Here is a 20,324-nt window from a genome sequence, read left to right on the forward strand (position 1 = left end):
TTTCAACCCAGTAAGACCTTCGTTCATCTTTGGATCACAAATTAAGATATTTTTGATGAAATCTGAGAGCTGGATCACTCCTCCATAGGCTTCTAAGTGATTGAAACTTGCTGGCCCAGAAAAGTTATTAAAGACATCGTTAATATAGTCCAAGTGACTACAGTGGCTCAATCTTAAGTTTATAAAGCAACGAGAATACTTTTTGTGCGCAAAAACAAACTTCATTCCACTATTCATTTCCTTCTCTCTGGACCTCGAGTCTTTTTACGTAGTGTTTAAAGGTACAGTATAGCATTTTTCGCCACTAGGGGTCGCTAATCTATTTACAATAGCAAAGGCGTAGTTTGATGACGCAACATTTGCTAAGAATTATGGATCTTGTCGTCAACGTCAAGCCGACCGATCTAATAATGTTTATGGATGACTGAATACATCGATGTTTTTATCATGACTGTGATATGAAGCAGTTCGGGATTGCTAAGAGACAGCTATCAGCTCCACACGCGACGCGAGTCCCGCGGATATAAAAGAAATATGGACATTTCATTCTACCGAACTACACGCAAGTGCAGAATTACAATTCACAGGTCAGTTTATTAGACAAATTAAACTTGTGAGGTAACGCCGCGCTGTTTCACTTGGTCTAACATTACACTATCACACTAAACTGCATTTGAATGTGTTGAAATGTATGTGTTAGTTTGTCTGTATGAGACTAGCAGTAAACTAGATCAACATTAGAAAAAAACATTTTATCATTGTTGAACTATAAAACATTGATTAGTTTTATGTAAATGTGCTCACCTGTTTAATAAAGTACATGTAGGAGCGGTCGAAGTCTCGGACGTGGAGCTCTCGTTTATATACTGTCTATGGGAGCTCTCAGCATCTCGAAAACACTGCGCTGATATTGATTCTTGTTTTAGTTCTCCTTTTTTATCCAAAGTCTGCTTGCCATGGTCCATAATGTTTGAACGAAACAACAGCGTGCAGATAGACATTGCGAACTACAGTGGTCCACGTCAGTCGCTTTGGTTACTATCAGAGGGCTCTGGTTCATAGCTCTGGTTACCATGGCAGCACGAGCGGAAACCAGGGACAACGCGGATATGACGCCATTGACTGCGACAAAACGGAAATAAAGAAACGGGACGTTTCTCGAATTAAATTACAAATTTCTCCTGGTTTGAAAGTTGTTGGAGACAGTCGGGATAATGTAAGTACACAACTAAAAAAAATATATAACATAGATAGTGATTTTTGCTATTTTTAAAGCAAAAAAGTTACATATTGTGCCTTTAAGCGCAGCGCGTCTGTGTTGCACGTCACACGCATCACACACATGACCAGCGTCGGCCAATAGTGAGCCTACGTGTGACGTGCAACACAGACGCGCTGCGCTTAAACACTACGTAAAAAGACTCGAGGTCCAGAGAGAAGGAAATTAATAGTGGAATTAGGGCTGTGCAATTAATTGAATTTCGATTTCGATTTTTGCTCCCAACGATCACCAAAATAGTATAATCGAGTAAAAACGATTATTTTGCCATGTTCTGTTTTGAAAGAACGCTCTTATTTTGTCTTGTGTTCTGAATGACGCTCGCGCACGCGCACATCCGCCCCTCCCGATGCCATAAACTCTCTCAGCTTGAATGTTTAAACTGATAAAACTTAAAAAGAAGTGAAAATGATAAACTTTAGTTACGATGCAATGCTGGCCCGATTGTACAAGTGACTATTCCATCATGTCCCGAGTCCCGACTCCTAAACGAGAGAGTGTAGTTTCGACGGTTGCCTTGTCCAACCCATTTTGAGAGACGGAGAGAGAGAAGACGCGGCACCGCTGAACACTCACGCGGTTTGTGAAATTGCGTCTTGGATAAAGTTTTAAAATTATTGATTTGATTTTATAATCTGTGTGGATTCATTTAGGCTACTCATACAATCTACATGTTAAAGTGAATCAATGTTTGCGGGGGAATTTCCCGCATTATAAGTGGTAGACCTGCGGGAATTATTAAAATACTCATTGAAGTATTATCTGTTATATATTATTTATTTTAATAGTTCAAAAAGTACAATCAATGTTCAAATTTCGATTTTTTTAAGAATTCTTGAAAGGTGTCTTTGGTAACACTTTACAATAAGGTTCATTAATTAGCATTAGTTAACTACCTTAGTTAACATTAACTAATAATGAACAATACTTCTACAGCATTTATTCATAATATTAATTTCACCATTTACTAATATGTTATTAAAATGAAAGGTTGTATTTTTTAACATTAATTTAGTTAATGCACTGTGAACTAACATGAACAGCTGTATTTTTATTAACTAACATTAAAAAAAGATTAATAAATACTGTAACAAATGTATTTCTCATTGTTAGTTCATGTTAGTTAATACATTAATGTTAACTAATTAACCTTATTGTAAAGTGTTACCGTGTCTTTTTAATAAATGCAACACGTTCCCAAAGTCATGTGAAATAATCGTGTTACATAATCGTGATTTCAATACTGACCAAAATAATCGTGATTATGATTTTTTCCATAATCGAGCAGCCCTAAGTGGAATAAAGTCGTTATTTTTGTTTGTTTTTGCGCACAAAAAGTATTCTCGTCGCTTTATAAACTTAAGATTGAGGCACTGTAGTCACTTGGACTATATTAACGATCTCTTTAATAACTTTTCTGGGCCAGCAAGTTTCAATCACTTAGAAGCCTATGGAGGAGTGATCCAGCTCTCAGATTTCATCAAAAATATCTTAATTTGTGTTCCGAAGATGAACGAATGTCTTACTGGGTTGGAACAACATGAGGGTGAGTAATTACTGACAGAATTTTCATTTTTGGGTGAACTAACCCTTTAATGTTTGCCAGGGGGTAAACAAAATCAAAACTGAGTCCATGTATTTAATATGACATATGAGTCTCTAATAGTGACGCTCTTTCATGAACGTCTGACTGATGAACGAAAGACTCGGAAGGTAAAGTAATTATTTATATTCCCTTAAGTAATTCTTAATTCAGAATATGACTAAGATTGTGTAGGTGGACGTGTTCAGGGAATTCGCCTGTTAAAAGTATAACATTTAAAGCCCCTTAAATCAACAAAATGACAAGATTTGTTAATTTTGATGAACGAGATTGAACAAGAGAGTTCAGGCTCCCTCAAAATATGCTTTTTTTATTTATTCTAGAAACATTAAACATTAAACATTATTAAACATTGTCTTTTGTTGGACAACAGGTTTATAAACGTGAAGTTTTGGAAGTCGTTTTTCCAAATGCACATTATAAGTGACTCAAACTCGATTTCATATTCACACTGAGCCAAATCACTTGCACTCTTCAAAAAAATCATATCATATACAGTAGGCTTTATAAAGAAATGTGTGCAACAACCTTAGGCATGTCAGACTCCTTACCAAAAAATGTTAAGGCTCATTTGTGTGCCAGTTCCTATATCAGCCATGCCAGATGTGATCACTGAACATGAACAGATCGTTCCTTAGTGGACAACTAACTAACATCTGCACCTGCATACACACACACACACACACCTCCAGAACTGAGGAAAACACTGGCCTCATGAACACCCGACACACAACACAACACACTCGGGCAAGCATTCAGATGAAGGAATCAGAGAATTAAACCTGAAGAACATCAGCAAGAGACATGTTCACCGTCTCTCAGACTAGGCCAAGGTAAGTGAAACTGATTTTACACATCGATCCTTGTTTATGTACAACACACACCACTGTCCTCATAACACAAGGCCTTGATGAAAACACTCAGATAGTCAAGAGTGTCTGCATTTACAGATTGTGAATGGTCATTTTAGCACACACACACGTCAAATCTTATTCACTAAAAAACTAGCTTCAGTTAATTGCTCCAGTTAATGATGGGAGAAACGAAACAAAGCTTTTCGGAACTTTGAATCAATTGCTTCGCAAAATGATTCACTGTTTGGAGTCTCTGGAAATAGCGACCCCTGCTGGCCAGAAGTGTGTAAATGCAGCAAAAACACAAACATCTTTTACAAACCAACTGCAATTATTTCATTTATAGTGTAATCTATTATAAAACAATTAATCTAATACCTTCAAATATGAGGTATATAAAATAAATAGGTGTTATTTTATTAAATTGTAGGGGTTGTTTAATTCATCTTATGGAGAGCTTGGTTAATCAGACCAATAAGACACTTAACTATAACACAGCCTTTATACAAATGTTTAATTGAATGTCTACAACTCCATAAAATTGACCCGAGATCAGGTAAAAATCATAACTGGGTACACAGAAATGACGTAGCAAAGCCTCGTTTAGTCGAATCTCGAAGCAAATGATTCGCGAAAGATTCGAAGCTTCACGAAGCAAGTTCCTAACGTTAGACTCAGATCTGCAAGGTCAAAGGTCACAGTACGAATCACCTAAACAAGCATCAGCAGGTACAAAAGTAAAACGCTCAGATAAATGGAAACTTATCGAAGGTAAACGTAGACTATGTAAACACGGATTTAAACTCAGCAGTTACACACACTCGGGTAAATGCAATACCAGATAAACTCGTGTAAAAGCGAGTAAACGTAGATAAACTCGGGTAAACCGAGGCATTTACACCACTAACGTTACACACTGCAAATACAACAAGATTCAGGTGTAGGTCAGTAAATGAGAGAAACCAAAAGGTTAATTATCGACGTTACATTAATCTGCCGACAAAACTAATTTACCAACACACTCAGTAAGCCTAAGCGCAAAAGTACAAAAGCATTTAATAAAATGAACACTAACTACTGCCACTTTAAATATTACAAAAATGCATCTAATGAAAGCTTAACACTCACGCCTCTTGTTCATTTAACGCTAAAACAAACGCATAACATCTGAAGAAACCGCTTCATATAAAAAGCAATGAAATAAAGCGTCTTTCTTACCTTAATTCGGTTTATAAATTAGCGGCGTCTGCTGATGCGCGCGTTCACACGTTAAGGGGGGCGATGGCGGGAAACGGCGACTCTAAATAAACTGCCATGTGAATGACCCAATCAGGGAGCATCGTGTCGATTCCCTCAAACGCTATTGAACAATGAGAGATGGGTAACCATTAAAGACCGGGACCTTCGTGCACCCACAGGTGCTGCTGGTCAAGGTGTGATGAGGAGCGCGCGCGCACGTGCTGGGAAGCGTACTAGGCTAGCGTACTGCTCTATACATACTAGTCCGCCTCTGTCCAAAAGCTACCAACATCTTTACGTATAATATTTGCATTTGTAGCATTGTCATTAATAATGAATCATAATTAGCCTATTTCATGAATAGTAAACGATGTCGAGAACTCGAGATGATTCAGTGTTCGTGCGCGCGCGCGATCTTACTGGCTGTAATAAATAAACGATTTGTTTTCTTCTAAATCTCGAATCAATTGAGGAGCTAATCGGAATTATTTACTGTTTTCTTGATTTATCATTTGAACAGTTGTTTGAACAGCATTTTAATTTTAGTTAAAAACTTCCATGCATGCAGCATTTCACAGTCTCCTTTTAAAAACCTAATTTAAGGTGCAATCTATTAAATATAGGCTATCATCAAATATCATTAAATATTAATTGTCTGTACAATATCTGTTTTTTTATTTATTTAATTGTTTTCTTTTATTAATTACGTCGTGTTTTGTGAGATTTATGGAGGGCTTGGTTAGCAGAGAATTAACTTACTAACTTTTTTATTACACAATGTGCAATATTTATGTGGCATTAAAATGTCTGTGTCTGAAATCGCCCCCTATACCCTTAAATGGGCACTATTTGAGGGAACAGCCATTTGTAGTGTTATCCGAAACCATATGTTATCATATTCACTCATTAAATCCCACAATGCACGCAATAACGAGTGTACAACCAATGTACAATTAACCAACATTAGAGAATACCCATAATGCACTGTGAGAGTCACATGCCGAATTAATTAATGAATCGCCCTAGCGGCGAACAATTAAAACTTTTCGAAACAGTTATGACGCATTAATAAATTCTCCTCATTCATATATGTCACAATATTTTATTTTGTTATACATTTGCAGCTTAAATAAACCATACATTGCTTTATGATTATTTATTATGCATTTCTCAAATAACGAAGGGCGGCTGATGAAGTGATCAAGAATATTCCAAAGCAATGTATATCTTATTTAGCCAACAAAATGTCTCCACTTTTTTGTTACAAGTTAAATTATAACGGGAGGATTTGAGAGATCTCAGCACCGTTGAGGGGAGTCTAACTTAAACACGTCTGATTGGCCAAGAAATCATCAGATATGTTTGTGATTGGCTACTGCTAAAATTACTTGTAAATAGAAAAACCTATTTATATTAGTTTCAACTCTCAAGAGCACAATGACCAAATCTGTTCATGTTTATGATGAGAGTGTCGCGAGAGCGCACTGGACACAACTCTTCAGCGATTATAATCCCACACCTCTGATTGGCCGTTTCATTCATGAGCTCAACAGAGTCGTGTGTGATTGGCTATAGTGCGCAACGCTGTAAAACACAATTTCCAGTCTGAGACATGTCAGGTAGTAGCAATATTTTGTTTGTTTTTCATACTTTTTTTAAAACACCACCTTTAATAGGCCCAACAGTACAGTAAAACACGTCCCATTTGCTTTTATACCTATAAACTTTAAAAACATCTGTTTGAAATGAATTCACAGTGGACTAAATCAAAGTAATCTACCTTATGCCACTCCAGGCAGTAAATATTATGAAAATTAACCAGGGTTTTATAGTAAAAGTGTAGTAAATATGTTTTTTGGCATTGATTACCATTTGTATAACCACAGTTTTACTATAATACCGTGGTTAAACTATGGTTAGTGTAGCAGAATAACATTTTTTTTGTAGAAAAACCAAGATTAATTTTCGCAAGGGGCGTGACATAAGCATAATACTCATCGGATTATAAATCACCTTCTGATTGAAATGAAAGGTATCTAAATCCTAATCTGTAAACGGTTGAGTACATGCCTATGTCACGTGTAACTGCAAATCAATAAGACATGGATTTACACTTTAAAACAGAAGCGTTTATTAATAACCAACACCATTAATTGCCATTCATTTTCGTTGCAAATAAAAACAACTAATATTCATTACGAGATAAACATTTCATACGCAGTGCATAAATATATTAAATGCATATCTATCTATATATATATATATATATATATATATATATATATATATATATATATATATATATATACATATATATTTGGACACATTTGAAAGGAAAAATTAAAACATGCTTACAATAAAAAAATAACTGATGCAACAGTGGCGCACACACGAGCCGCGTTTCGCCTTTGTTTACATGCGCAACACTTCCTTCCGCGTGGAAAATTAGACCCGGACACTTAATTTATCGATGAACAAAGAACTAAAATCACGCAAACCTGTACATTTACTTTGAACATTCGATGAAACCCCAGAAGAGCTGTTAGCGGTGTAGAGATATGCAGTGGAGCTGAGGGAACACGCGCGCGATCGAGCGGAGGGATACACACAGGAGCGCACAGCGGCGCGGCTGCGCAGACACGCGCAGGACACAGAGAGAGCGAGAATAAATGCTGGACTGTTGACATATTTCATTTCTGCTCTAAATAATCACACGCATCGCGACTATGCCGGGGATGATGGACAAAGGCTCGGAGTATCTGGGGAAGGGTCGCTCGAACGGGACGAAAAGCCCGTCTAACGCCTCGAACGGACATTTTTCCGACGAGAGCGGCAGTGACGACGAGCACGGTATAGCCTCAAACACCCCTGCGGAGGTTGTTTATGCATATTGATATAACACAAGCAGTTTGATAAATTCGAAACCTCACACAATGGTTCTTGTTTTCAGATGTGGGCATGCGTGTGGGATCAGATTATCAAGCTAATATTCCTGAATTTGATCCAGGTAGGAATAAACTCTGCATTCCGCCTTTAAGAACCTGACGGACTGTGGTAGCCTCGGTACACCTTTAATAATTTGTTATATAATGAATGTACAAAAAGTCGCTTTGGGGTATTTTAAGCATCGAATGGTCAATAATAATCCTTTAAATCGTTTTTTTAATATTATTGAATGATTTTATAATCATAAAAAGCTTTTTGTGAAATGATGTTAGCATCCTCGCTTAGCCACTTATTAGCTAATATACCCAGTAACTTTGACAAATGAATGAATGTGAGGCACGGGTATATGCTGTTTATGTGTTAATTTATAAACCACATATTTAATCAGGAAATAAGTTAACGCCTAAAAGTTGCTGAGTTGTTAAAGTAGCAATGTTGTGTGCCATTCAGAACTGAACTGAGAATCCTATTAAATTCCTATTTCATTCCTGAATCTAGCAAATAGGACGCAGAATTGGAAATGGGAGCGAATTTAACCCTCAAATACTTGCTGTAAAATGCAACACTTACTACCTTTTTAATAAACACTGGTAAAACTAAACTCGCATTAACAGTTCTGACAGGACAGAAATTACCAATTAAAATTCTCACACAAGAAGTTGCTGTTTATTGACGTTGTTTTGAACAAATTTAGTGACTTAGTTGAAGTTTTTTGTTTAATTAACAATGTTTACAAATGACTACTACAAATGCTGAATATATAATGAAATGCAAACATTTTATTAATGAATAATGAAATGCAAACATTGCATTTGTTGTTTTCAATAGTACATTCAGTTTAAGTAAGAATTTTTTACATTTTAAACAATTTAATGACATTAGAATGATTTTTTTGACATGTAATACATACTTTTTGTGTTGGTATTTTGTAGGTTCCACAAAATACAGTGATAAAGACAATGGTGGCATGTTGGTTTGGTCTCCATATCACACAATAGTTGATTCGAAATGTAAGTTTTTGCAACTTCCTTTTTTTGTCATTTACATGTTTTTATTGTGAAAAATACTTTCATATTTATATTGTGAATAATGCGGTTTGTGTCTGTAATGCATTCCCCCCCACAGTGGACGAGTACATTGCAATCGCGAAAGAAAAGCACGGATACAATGTTGAGCAGGTAAGCTGCGAGAACACTGAGGTCAAAGGTCTCTGTTGTCAAGGATGGCGTAAGGATGCTCCTCTTCTGTGATCCGCAGGCTCTCGGCATGCTCTTCTGGCATAAACACAACATTGAGAAGTCACTCGCTGATCTCCCCAACTTCACCCCCTTCCCTGATGAGTGGACGGTGGAGGACAAGGTGTTGTTTGAACAGGCGTTCAGTTTTCACGGGAAGAGCTTCCATAGGATCCAGCAGATGGTGAGTCGCTGCCGGGATTCCTGCGGGAACAGTGGCATGTCTTGAAACTAAGAGGGTTAATCTCATTATTAACATGTCTAGACCACATTTAATCTCAAAATCAAAAAGAGAGAGATAATAAATCACAATTTGGATAAAGAAAACAAACTTTTTGCATTGATATATATTTTATAACAAATTTTTAAATCAAATGTTCTCATTAAAATTCATCCAGGTTTTAAATGATTCTCATTATGTTCTTGATATTGTAATAGAGTGACATTTCATATTATTTTATTAGGTTACTAAAATGCATTTACCGTTTAATTTAAATTAGCATAATTTAGAAGGCAGTACGATAATTACTGCCATTATGTTTAAATATCTGGCAATACAATTTTTTTTGTTGCTTTATATGTGAAAATTGTATAGGTGAAAGTCTTGTTTTTGCATCAAGAGGTCATGTGCTTAATTATTATTACAATGCAAAATTTAATTTGTAAAAATGTATAACTTATTATATATTACTAATGCATTACTTACTGCAAAGTATAATTTATTTTGGGATTAAATGTGTTTTATGAGATTCACCCTATTGAAGTCTCGAGATGTCACTTCATAGGAAGTGGCAACCATCGTTATTTGCCTTTTTTCATCATTAATTCTAGAATTTGATACTTGATTGTAGTTGCCGGACAAATCCATATCCAGCCTCGTGAAGTACTACTATTCCTGGAAAAAAACACGGTCCCGGACAAGTCTAATGGACCGGCAAGCGCGAAAGCTGGCAAACCGGAATAATCAAGATGAAAGGTCATTCATTCTTTGAGCTCAGCATTTAGTTTTTAGCCTTTCTAATGTTTCAGGGACTCACTTATTTTTGTATTTGATGTATTAGTGAGGAAGAGATGGAAGAGGCCAACCCCATTGAGGCCAATGACAGTGATTATGACCCTACGAAAGAGGCAAAGAAGGAGGTAATGTCATTATGATAACATCTCAATCATGACAACTCTCGAAATAGTTTTAAAGGGGTGGTATAATGCTCTTTTTGAGGGTGAGCAAAAATACACTGTTTTTGTGTCTGTCCCTTTAAATGCAAATGAGCTGCTGCTCCCGGCACAGGGGGCGGAGCTACAACAGCTTGTGTCCTGAAAATTTTAAAACCTTTTTTTGTTTATGCTTAAATTTCTGCAGCTGATGTGGACTTAACTATCTTCTAATCATCGATTAGCATATTCTGTCTTGATCATCTACAAATCGTGTTGAGGGGGCGGGGTTTATGTAAATTTTAGGGTTAGTGATGTCACTAACCCGGGAGGAATGTCCTGTAGTCTCTACCAGCCGTTTGTTGTAGTCCTTAAAAAGCTATTTCTTTGAACTTTGAGCGTTGTAACTTTGCAGATGTTGTTTATGCTCAAACAGCAACATTACACACTAACTAAAGTTAAAAAAGTGAAATCATAATCAACCACCCCTTTAACATGTTATTGAATATGGCAATGTTAATGTATTTGGTCTCGGTGGATCTAGGCAGGGGATGAGGGGGGGTTCAGAGGAACTCTGCAGGACTAGCCCATAGCAAACACTGAACCAGATTATTTGGATGTCTGAATCCAAGGATCAGCAGAGGCCAGTCAGCTTGTGCCATGCGTTAGTGATGTGATTGCATTTAAAGGAGCATCAGCCGGTGCCCTCTAGAGTTTTTTTGTTGAACTAGATATATTAATTTGCTCCTGATGAATATTGTTGATGTTACAGGGCTTGAATTTCGGTGCGGGATTGTGTGTATTGAGCATAATTTTACTCAATCCCGCAGACTTTGTGCTCACACCCAAAGTGTGTGCACATAAACACAAGTATATTGCCATATAAAACAGTATAATGAACCCATGCGTCAGCTCTTAAAGTGACAGCAGCCTAATATACCGGCTGACAAATTATGAGATAATATAAAATATATCTATATGACAGTTTTTCCCCATGGTATCTATGTCAAAATTGTGGCATTTGTTTGGGTGTAACAATATATTGTGTCACAATATATCGCAATACAAAAATGCAACAATATGTATCGTGGACAGTGACTGTATTGTGGATAGTTCACCCAAAATAAATTACTGTGTTTTCAGAGTTTTAGTGTCAGTACTACATTAAACTACTATATATAATGTTGAATATAATGTATAATAATGCGCTGGGGGAATATCTGTGGGCCTGATAATGCCAAATTTCTGATGTTACCAGTAAAAAGTGGCCTACATTATTTTAAATATATCTAGTCAGTGACAGAGTGCAAGAATGTTTGTCTAAAATAACTCATGAATATTGTTATTCTGGTGTCTCCATTGTCCTGTGCTTTGGGTTCCAGCACCAAGTCCAAGACTATTCATTTACACACAATGAAATGCCAAATTTTGCATTTTAATCAACAGTAAAAAAAAATGAGGGTACTGTTACACCCCTAGTAATGTGATTCCCCCCCGACAGAGTCAACCAGAGCCTCAGACGCTGAGCTCTAAAATGGGTTTGGGCCGGCGAGAGCACCAGACGCTGCAGCACCGGCACCACAGCCAGCGCTCCAAGTGCCGGCCGCCCAAAGGCATGTTCCTCACGCAGGAGGACGTGGTGGCGATCTCCTGCAGCTCCAGCGCGGCCAGCTCAGTCCTGCGGCAGCTCGACACCGAGCTCGTGTCCCTCAAACGACAGGTGCGCGCCTCACAATCACTGCTAACACTTTACAGTAGGGCTCATTAGTTAAATATCATGAACTAACCATGAGCAATACATTTGTTCATGTTAGTTCACGGTGCATTAACTAATGTTAACAAGATTTTAATAAAGTATTAGTAAATGTTGAAATTAACATTAAAGGAACACTCCACCCATTTGCATTAAGCTTTGCAATGTTAGAAACCCAGTCATACTATTGAATGGTCGTTGCACGCCATGTGGCATTGCCAACCAGTTCACTCTTTTTGGATTACAGTCACTGAGACACTGTCCACTATCCTGAGCCATAGAATCCCATCATCACCAACACTTTGTCTCATAGGCGACTTTTCCGAAATCCATATCCCGCAAAAATACAGGAATCCGTTGCTCATCTCTCTAGCTGTCGCTAAGAAAGTAGTTCTCCAAAACTGGAAATCAAAAAAATCTTGCCACATCAAACACTGGACAAATTTAATCTCAGAATACATTTCAATGGAAAAACACAATGCACACAGAAGGAAGCAAACATCAGCCTTTGAAGACACCTGGTCCCCATTTTTGACATTTCTTAATACATTTCTTAATACCACACAAACATAACTACAAGCCAAATGTACATTACCAGATATATACCTCACTACTTCCATTATGTAAGTTTATATATTCTTTCTTTTCACTTTTGCTTTTGCCCTTGCAGCTATCACTTCATACATCCACATAGGCATACAGTATCCACACCTATGCATAACATGTTTCCAAACCCTTTTCCCCTCAAACACCCTAGCCATGACCAACTAATATAAATCTGAGTAACAAATAGAATTTGCTTAAGATTATTCTACTCAATCAATAATAATACGTTTTTGTGTTTGTCAACTGTCTTGTCCCTCTGTTGTCTGTCTGTCACCTTGTCATGTCTTATATGTTACGTGTTACAGTCTGTTCGTGGTGTTATAATCCCCCCTCCCCTCATGTACCCAGGGTCTCACTAAACTGGTTGAATGGTTAATCACTGTATATAAATCTGTTGTCAGTATTGTAATATATTGTGTATATAATTTGCTTTATTAAACAATAAAGTTGTCCTCCGAAGAGGGGGGGTGGTGGCAAAAAAAAAAAAAAAAAGAATGGTCGTGCAACATTTTCTCATTTTCCCCTGAGACGGGAGAAATCCGTATTTACCTCTTTACACTTCCTCCTACAATGACGCAAAAATCGTCATTTTGCGTCATTGTCGGAGGAAGTGTAAGAGGGGGGGATTTCTGTTGAGACTACAAGCACTAGTTCCCACCCTTTCAAACCCGCCCATAGGGACCTAATGCGCTAACAGACCTATCACAGATCAGTGCCAGTGCGTTTGATTTCACCGGCAGAAACCTGCATGTCCAGCCGTCGAGATCGTCCAAACTGTCCGGGATTCGGCTTTGCTTTCTACGGTCGCCATTCATTGTTTACATGCACACCTTTTGTTTCAATCTAACTGGATTCATTCCGATTGGTGAATGTTGTTGTCTTTCATCCACATGAGCCAAAAATACATTATCTGGCTTTTCTCAGTCTAGAAAGCTCCAAATTCAAAAATAATTTCACATTTCTTCTACATAAATGACCCAATTTAAATACACATTCATCTTTCCAGAGGTGAAGTATCCCTTTAACAAAGATTAATAAATGCTGTATAAGTGCAGTTCATTATTAGTTCATGTTAACTATTATAATGAACTAATGAACCTTATTGTAAAGTGAATTACAGAATTAGTAAATGACAGTCAAAGCCTTTAGTCAAAGATTTTAGACGTCTTCTTTCCTCCTCACATTTTCCCTGGTTTTCTTTAGGTCCAGAATGCCAAGCAGTTAAACAGCGGACTCAAACAGAAGATTGAAGATGGCATTGATGAATTCAGACTGCCTGAGGTAGTTACTTATGCGCACTTCAATCTGAAATACAGTACCAGTCAAAAGTTTGGAAACACTACTATTTTTAATGCTTTTGAAAGAAGTCTCTTATGCTCATCAAGCCTGCAGTTAAAAACAAAAAAAACCAAAAAAAACAGTAATATTATGAAATATTATTACAATTTAAAATAATGGTTCTCTTTTTTAATGTACTTTAAAATGTAATTTATTTTTGTGATGCAAAGCTGAATTTTCATCAGCAAGTACTCCAGTCTTTGGTGTCTTATGATCCTTCAGAAATCATTCTAATATGCTGATTTATGATCAATGTTGGAAACAGTTGTGCTGCTTAATATTTTTTTTATAACCTGAGATACTTTTTTCAGGATTATTTGATGAATAAAAAGTTAAAAAGAACTGTATTTATTTAGAATAGAAATCTTTTGTAACAATATACACTACCGTTCAAAAGTTTGGAAACAATAACTATTTTTTTTTAAAGAAATTAGTACTTTAATTCTACAAGGATGCGTTAAATTGATAAAAGGTGATGGTAACGATTTATATTGTTAGAAATGTTTTTATTTTGAATAAATGCTGTTTTTATGAATAAATGCTGTTAACGTTTTACTCATCAATGAATCCTGAAAAAAGTATTCCAAAAAAATATATTAAACAGCACAACTGTTTCCATCATTGATAATAACTGAGTATCAAATCATCATATTAGAATGATTTCTGAAGGATCATAAGACACCAAAGACTGGAGTACTTGCTGATGAAAATTCAGCTTTGCATCACAAAAATAAATTACATTTTAAAGTATATTAAAATAGAGAACCATTATTTTAAATTGTAATAATATTTCATAATATTACTGTTTTTTTTTGTTTTTTTTTTGTTTTTAACTGCAGGCTTGATGAGCATAAGAGACTTCTTTCAAAAGCATTAAAAATAGTAATGTTTCCAAACTTTTGACTGGTACTGTATGTCCGGTTTTGCTTGCATGTTAATATACGATGAGTCATCTTTTTTCTATAGCATTTTCTATGTACAATACAGATTGTTTGACTAATGAACTAATGATCTTTGCAACAGAAATGAATCGATCAAAACTAACTTTATCTGGACAATAACTTTATTCTAGAGCTGCTGTAAAGCCAAAACAATCTCTGTTACTGTAATCTCCTATTATCACTGTAAAGCTGCTTTGAAACGGTCCATATTGTTAAAAGCGCTGTATAAATGAAGGTGACTTGACTTTTAAAGCAGCTTTACAGTGATAACAGGGACTTTATGTATTTCAGCTGAAGTGAGTTTAGTGTTGATTCAGTTCAGTTGTAAAGAGCATCAATTATTAAATTGGTTCATTGGTTCAAGCAGTTCTGCAAAAAATGTCATCGTCCAGCTCAGTTTAGTTCTCATATAACAGTGCAGATCAATAATATTGTTGAATATTAAGTGTCCCCAACGGTTTAACAACAGTATTGTGGTTGTTCCAGTGCACCCAGAAGATCAACGCCCGCTGGACGACAGACGAGCAGCTCTTGGCAGTACAAGGTACTTAAACCGAAAACCGTATCCGTTTCACAACTGTTCCTGTCATTCATGACATCCTTTTTTGCACCATTCAACCAGGAGTACGAAAATATGGGAAGGACTTCCAGGCTATTGCTGACGTCATTGGGAATAAAACAGTGGGACAGGTAAAGAACTTCTTTGTGAACTATCGGCGGCGGTTTAACTTGGACGAGGTGCTTCAGGAATGGGAGGCGGAACAGGGAACGCGCACTCCCAACGGAGATGGAGCCAATTCTGGAGAGGATGGGAAAAACAGCAACACCTCCTCAGGGAAGAGCACAGATGAGGAAGAGGAAGAGGTGAGGGTTAGGGCTGGGGATCCATCCATCAAAATATCATTATTTTATTTATTTTTTATTCAATGAACCACGTTTTCTCTGGCACCACCACAAAAAAAGTTATAGCCTAAATAAATATAAAATGTGTTTTATTTTTTTTTACCCACGAGTCCTTTTATTGTAATAAATTAGGTTATGACACCAGTGAAATTCCAGTTTCGATACCACAGCTAAACCTGCTATCTAATGTAAATTTCAGAGATTATTAAAGACAAGTAAACAGTCATTTTAAATAAAGAACAAATAATTAGACTACAAGCAATAGCACAAATAAATAAATACACTAGAGCAAAGGTACAAATGAAATAAACAGCTTTTAAAGGTTTCTCAGGTGGGTCTAACAGTAGTTTTCAGGTACTGAAATGTAATCAATGTAAAATAACGCTGCATATAATCTTCACTGTACAAATTTAATAAAGGTTAATCCTTATTCAACTTAAACCTGTCGCGATAATCAATATATCAACTGATCTCACGATATATGTTGTTGACGCGATATATTGTGGATTTTTTCCAGTCCACTGTGTGTTTTTCCCATTTTTTTTTTTTTCTATGTAAACGGACGTTTGACCGTCTTTTGCATTATAATGGCGTCGTAATCATGCGGTGCTCAAATTATAAGAAGTAAATAATAATAATTTAAACACGCCTCTAGAAACACCGTTTTATCAGCAGATTTGGCCTGTCGAGGCATCTGTGACTTTGCTCATATGAACATCTGACTAAGTAGTGTTTGTGTTTTTCAGCAATAGTGTGCACCCTTACTTTACAGAGGCAAGAAGGTCAGGGAAAAATCCATATAAGTCCCTTCTGTGCATTTGCAGGTGTTTTTTTTTTCTACTTGTGCACTTTTAGTTTCTTTTTTCAAGGTTTTTTATTCATTTAGGATATTTATTTTTTTGACCGCATTTCCAGTATCTAAATATTCTTAAGAATTATTGACAATAATATTGTTTATCACTATTATTTCAGGGACAATATATTGCACCACAGAAAGTAGTGATTGTAACAGGCCTAATTAAACTTACAAAACAGTTATTCAGAGAAGAACAGGGAGAGATTTCTTTCTTTTGTAGTTTGATTAACATTAAAGACAGCAGGAATATTAGGCTGCTGTCACTTTAAGTGCTGCATGGATCTTTCTCTACGGTTTACGTTCATTTAATCCTTAAATAAGAGGATGACGTCTAGTGGAGAAGACTAGCTACAAGATTAACGTCAGTCAAATATTATGTTCAACGCTTACGGAAATAAATACGCAAAAATATTGATTCGTGGCTTTTGAGAACCTAAAACATATTTAAAAAAACATTAATTGAGAAATTGATTTTTCTTGCCCAGCCCTAGTAATGATTAACCCTGTGAAGCCTGACTGATGAAATAAGAGTAAGACTAATCTTTTTCTTTTTTTTTATATCAAACTATATAAACATTTATGGCTCATATAGTTTGATATAGTGAGAATACGGATGAAAAAAACACTTCAGTTTTATTCAGACGCCCAAACTGAGCAAAAACGTACTTTATCAAGCATCAGAATTTTATCTTATAAATATCAGCATCTGCACCAAATTGCATATGAAGCACGAAAATGAAGGTAGTAATGTTTTAGAATTAAGGCCTGTGCACGGGGACGATTATCGCGCGCGCTTATCGTCAACGTTTAACTCCTCGTGACTAAACAAAGGGCGCCAATGTATGTATGCGCACGTTCACTCGGCGCATCGCCAGTGAAAATCGCTTGAACACAAAGACGTCTTGATAAACGCTGGCAATAAGAACGCGCGCGATAATCGTCCCGGTGTGCACGAGGCTTTATGCTAATAGACCTTTTACTTGCTAAAAAGTCTAAACTGATGATGACAGATGATAATCAGATGACAGAAGGCACGTAGTAGATTGTGTGCAACAGGTTTTACAGGCAAAGTTTTGATCCTATTGCTAATTTAGAAGCCTTAGAAATTGTGTATCAAAAGTACAGTGGGCTTTAAAATGTCAGGTAACCCTTTACAATATGGTTCATTAGTTAATGTATTAACTAACATGAACTAACAATGAGCAATACATTTGTTACAGTATTTATTCATCTTTGTTGACGTTAGTCAATAAAAATTGTCATTCATTGTTGTTCACAGTGTATTAATTATTATTAATGTTAACAAGATTTTAATTAAGTATTAGTAAATGTTGAAATTAACATTAACAACGAGTAATAAATGCTGTATAAGTGCAGTTCATTATTAGTTCATGCTAACTAATGAACCTTATTGTGAAGTGTTGCCAAATGTCACATGTTTGACTGAACGACTCCTTTAATAACCAAGATGAGTTGTTTTGGATTAAACTGATCTTTTGTGGTTGTGCTCTTCGTAAAACCTTGTCTTCTCTTCAACCTTCTCTCACGATTAGGGTCAGGTGACCCCGGCCTCGGGCCCGTCTCCTGTAGCCACATCATCATCATCATCATCATCTTCATCATCTCTGCCGGCCTCGCTCCACCAGCCTCCGCCTCTCCTGCGTCCCTCTCTCCCCGCCACCCCGGCGTTACACCGCCAGCCTCCGCCCCTGCAGCAACAGGCCCGGTTCCTGCAGCCCCGCCCCGCCCTGCACCAGCCGCCCCCCCTCATCCGGCCCTCCGCGCCCCTGCCCCCCCGCCTCAACCCCAGGCCGGCCGCGCCCGTCCCAGTCCCTGCGCCGGGGCCGCCGCCGCCCTCTCTGCTGGAGACGCCCTCCTCCTCCTCGCTACACTGACCTGGTTATACACCTGTGGCGGTGCAGGGAAGGTACCCGCTAGCTAGCAGTGCTCATTGTGAATACTAGAAAAAGAGGATTGTTTTAAACTGTATATATTAGTTATGTAACTGTCTATTTATTTGAACTGATTTTCTTTTTGATTTTAGGTTTTGTAATCATGTTGTAATCATGTTGTACTTTAAACCTATAGTTCACCCAAAAATTAAGAAAGTTAGCCCATGATTTACTCACCCTGAAGTAATCTTAGGTGTATATGACTTTCTTCTTTCAGACGAATACAATCGGAGTTATATTAAAAAATGTCCTGGCTCTTCCAAGCTTTGTAATGGCAGTGATCGGCTGTATATTTTTTGAAAGTCCATCTATCCGTGATAAAAGTGCATCTATCCGTGATAAAAGTGCATCTATCCATCATAAAAGTGCGCATCTATCCATCATAAAAGTGCGCATCTATCCATCATAAAAGTGCAGATAAAAGTGCATCTATCCATCATAAAAGTGCATCTATCCATCATAAAAGTGCATCTATCCATGATAAAAGTGCATCTATCCATCATAAAAGTGCATCTATCCATCATAAAAGTGCATCTATCCATCATAAAAGTGCGCATCTATCCATCATAAAAGTGCGCATCTATCCATCATAAAAGTGCGCATCTATCCATCATAAAAGTGCGTATCTATCCATCATAAAAGTGCGCATCTATCCATCATAAAAGTGCATCTATCCATCATAAAAGTGCATCTATCCATCATAAAAATGCATCTATCCATCATAAAAGTGCAGATAAAAGTACATCTATCCATCATAAAAGTGCATCTATCCATCATAAAAGTGCATCTATCCATCATAAAAGTGCATCTATCCATCATAAAAGTGCGCATCTATCCATCATAAAAGTGCGCATCTATCCATCATAAAAGTGCGCATCTATCCATCATAAAAGTGCGTATCTATCCATCATAAAAGTGCGCATCTATCCATCATAAAAGTGCATCTATCCATCATAAAAGTGCATCTATCCATCATAAAAATGCATCTATCCATCATAAAAGTGCAGATAAAAGTACATCTATCCATCATAAAAGTGCATCTATCCATCATAAAAGTGCATCTATCCATCATAAAAGTGCATCTATCCATCATAAAAGTACATCTATCCATCATAAAAGTGCATCTATCCATCATAAAAGTGCATCTATCCATCATAAAAGTACATCTATCCATCATAAAAGTGCATCTATCCATCATAAAAGTGCTCCACAGGCTCCAGGGTTAATAAAGGTGAAATAAAAGCTCCAGTGTTAATAAAAGAGAAATGTGGGAGGAGCTTGAGTTTGTTTGTTTGAACCTACTACTACATCGTACGTGACGTACATACATTGTCATAAAGTGTTTCTTTAGTCGATAAAATATGGATATTTTTCTTACACGAACGCAACGCTTCACTTCAGAAGGCCTTTATTAACCCCCGGAGCCTGTGGAGCACTTTAATCATCGATGGATGTGCTTTTATGGACTTAAAAAAACAGTGCCCATTCACTGCCATTATAAAGCTTGGAAGAGCCAGGACTTTTTTTTATTTATTTTTTTATTTTATTTTTTATATATAACTCAGATCGTATTCGTCTGAAGGAAGAATGTCATAAACACCTAGGACGGCCTCAGGGTCAGTAAATTAATGGGCATTTTTGGGTGAACTACCGAAACAACCTTCAAG

At 36.8% G+C, this 20,324-nt stretch overlaps 2 protein-coding genes across 2 annotated transcripts in view; one reads left to right on the plus strand and one right to left on the minus strand.

The window, feature by feature from the left end:
- The window catches only part of elavl2 (ELAV like neuron-specific RNA binding protein 2), a 28,391-nt gene extending 23,306 nt beyond the window's left edge, over window positions 1–5,085 (minus strand). Inside the window, exon 1 of the mRNA XM_084117929.1 lies at window positions 4,955–5,085. The gene's annotated coding sequence lies outside the window, so the exon portion shown is untranslated. The remainder of the gene's footprint in view (window positions 1–4,954) is intronic.
- A 2,477-nt stretch (window positions 5,086–7,562) lies between these two features.
- Window positions 7,563–19,910, plus strand: rcor3 (REST corepressor 3). The gene is made up of 12 exons (XM_084116745.1): window positions 7,563–7,825; window positions 7,926–7,982; window positions 8,854–8,931; window positions 9,047–9,099; window positions 9,179–9,340; window positions 10,008–10,132; window positions 10,218–10,296; window positions 11,810–12,028; window positions 13,871–13,948; window positions 15,433–15,490; window positions 15,569–15,810; window positions 18,259–19,910. Exons 1-12 carry the CDS (start codon window positions 7,702–7,704, stop codon window positions 18,598–18,600), a joined length of 1,617 nt encoding a protein of 538 aa, XP_083972871.1. The 5' UTR covers window positions 7,563–7,701; the 3' UTR covers window positions 18,601–19,910.
- The last annotated feature ends 414 nt before the right edge of the window (window positions 19,911–20,324 follow it).

The sequence above is a fragment of the Abramis brama genome, assembly GCF_963993115.1.
Source record: "Abramis brama genome assembly, chromosome: 6".
NCBI classification, from domain to species: Eukaryota; Metazoa; Chordata; class Actinopteri; order Cypriniformes; family Leuciscidae; genus Abramis; species Abramis brama.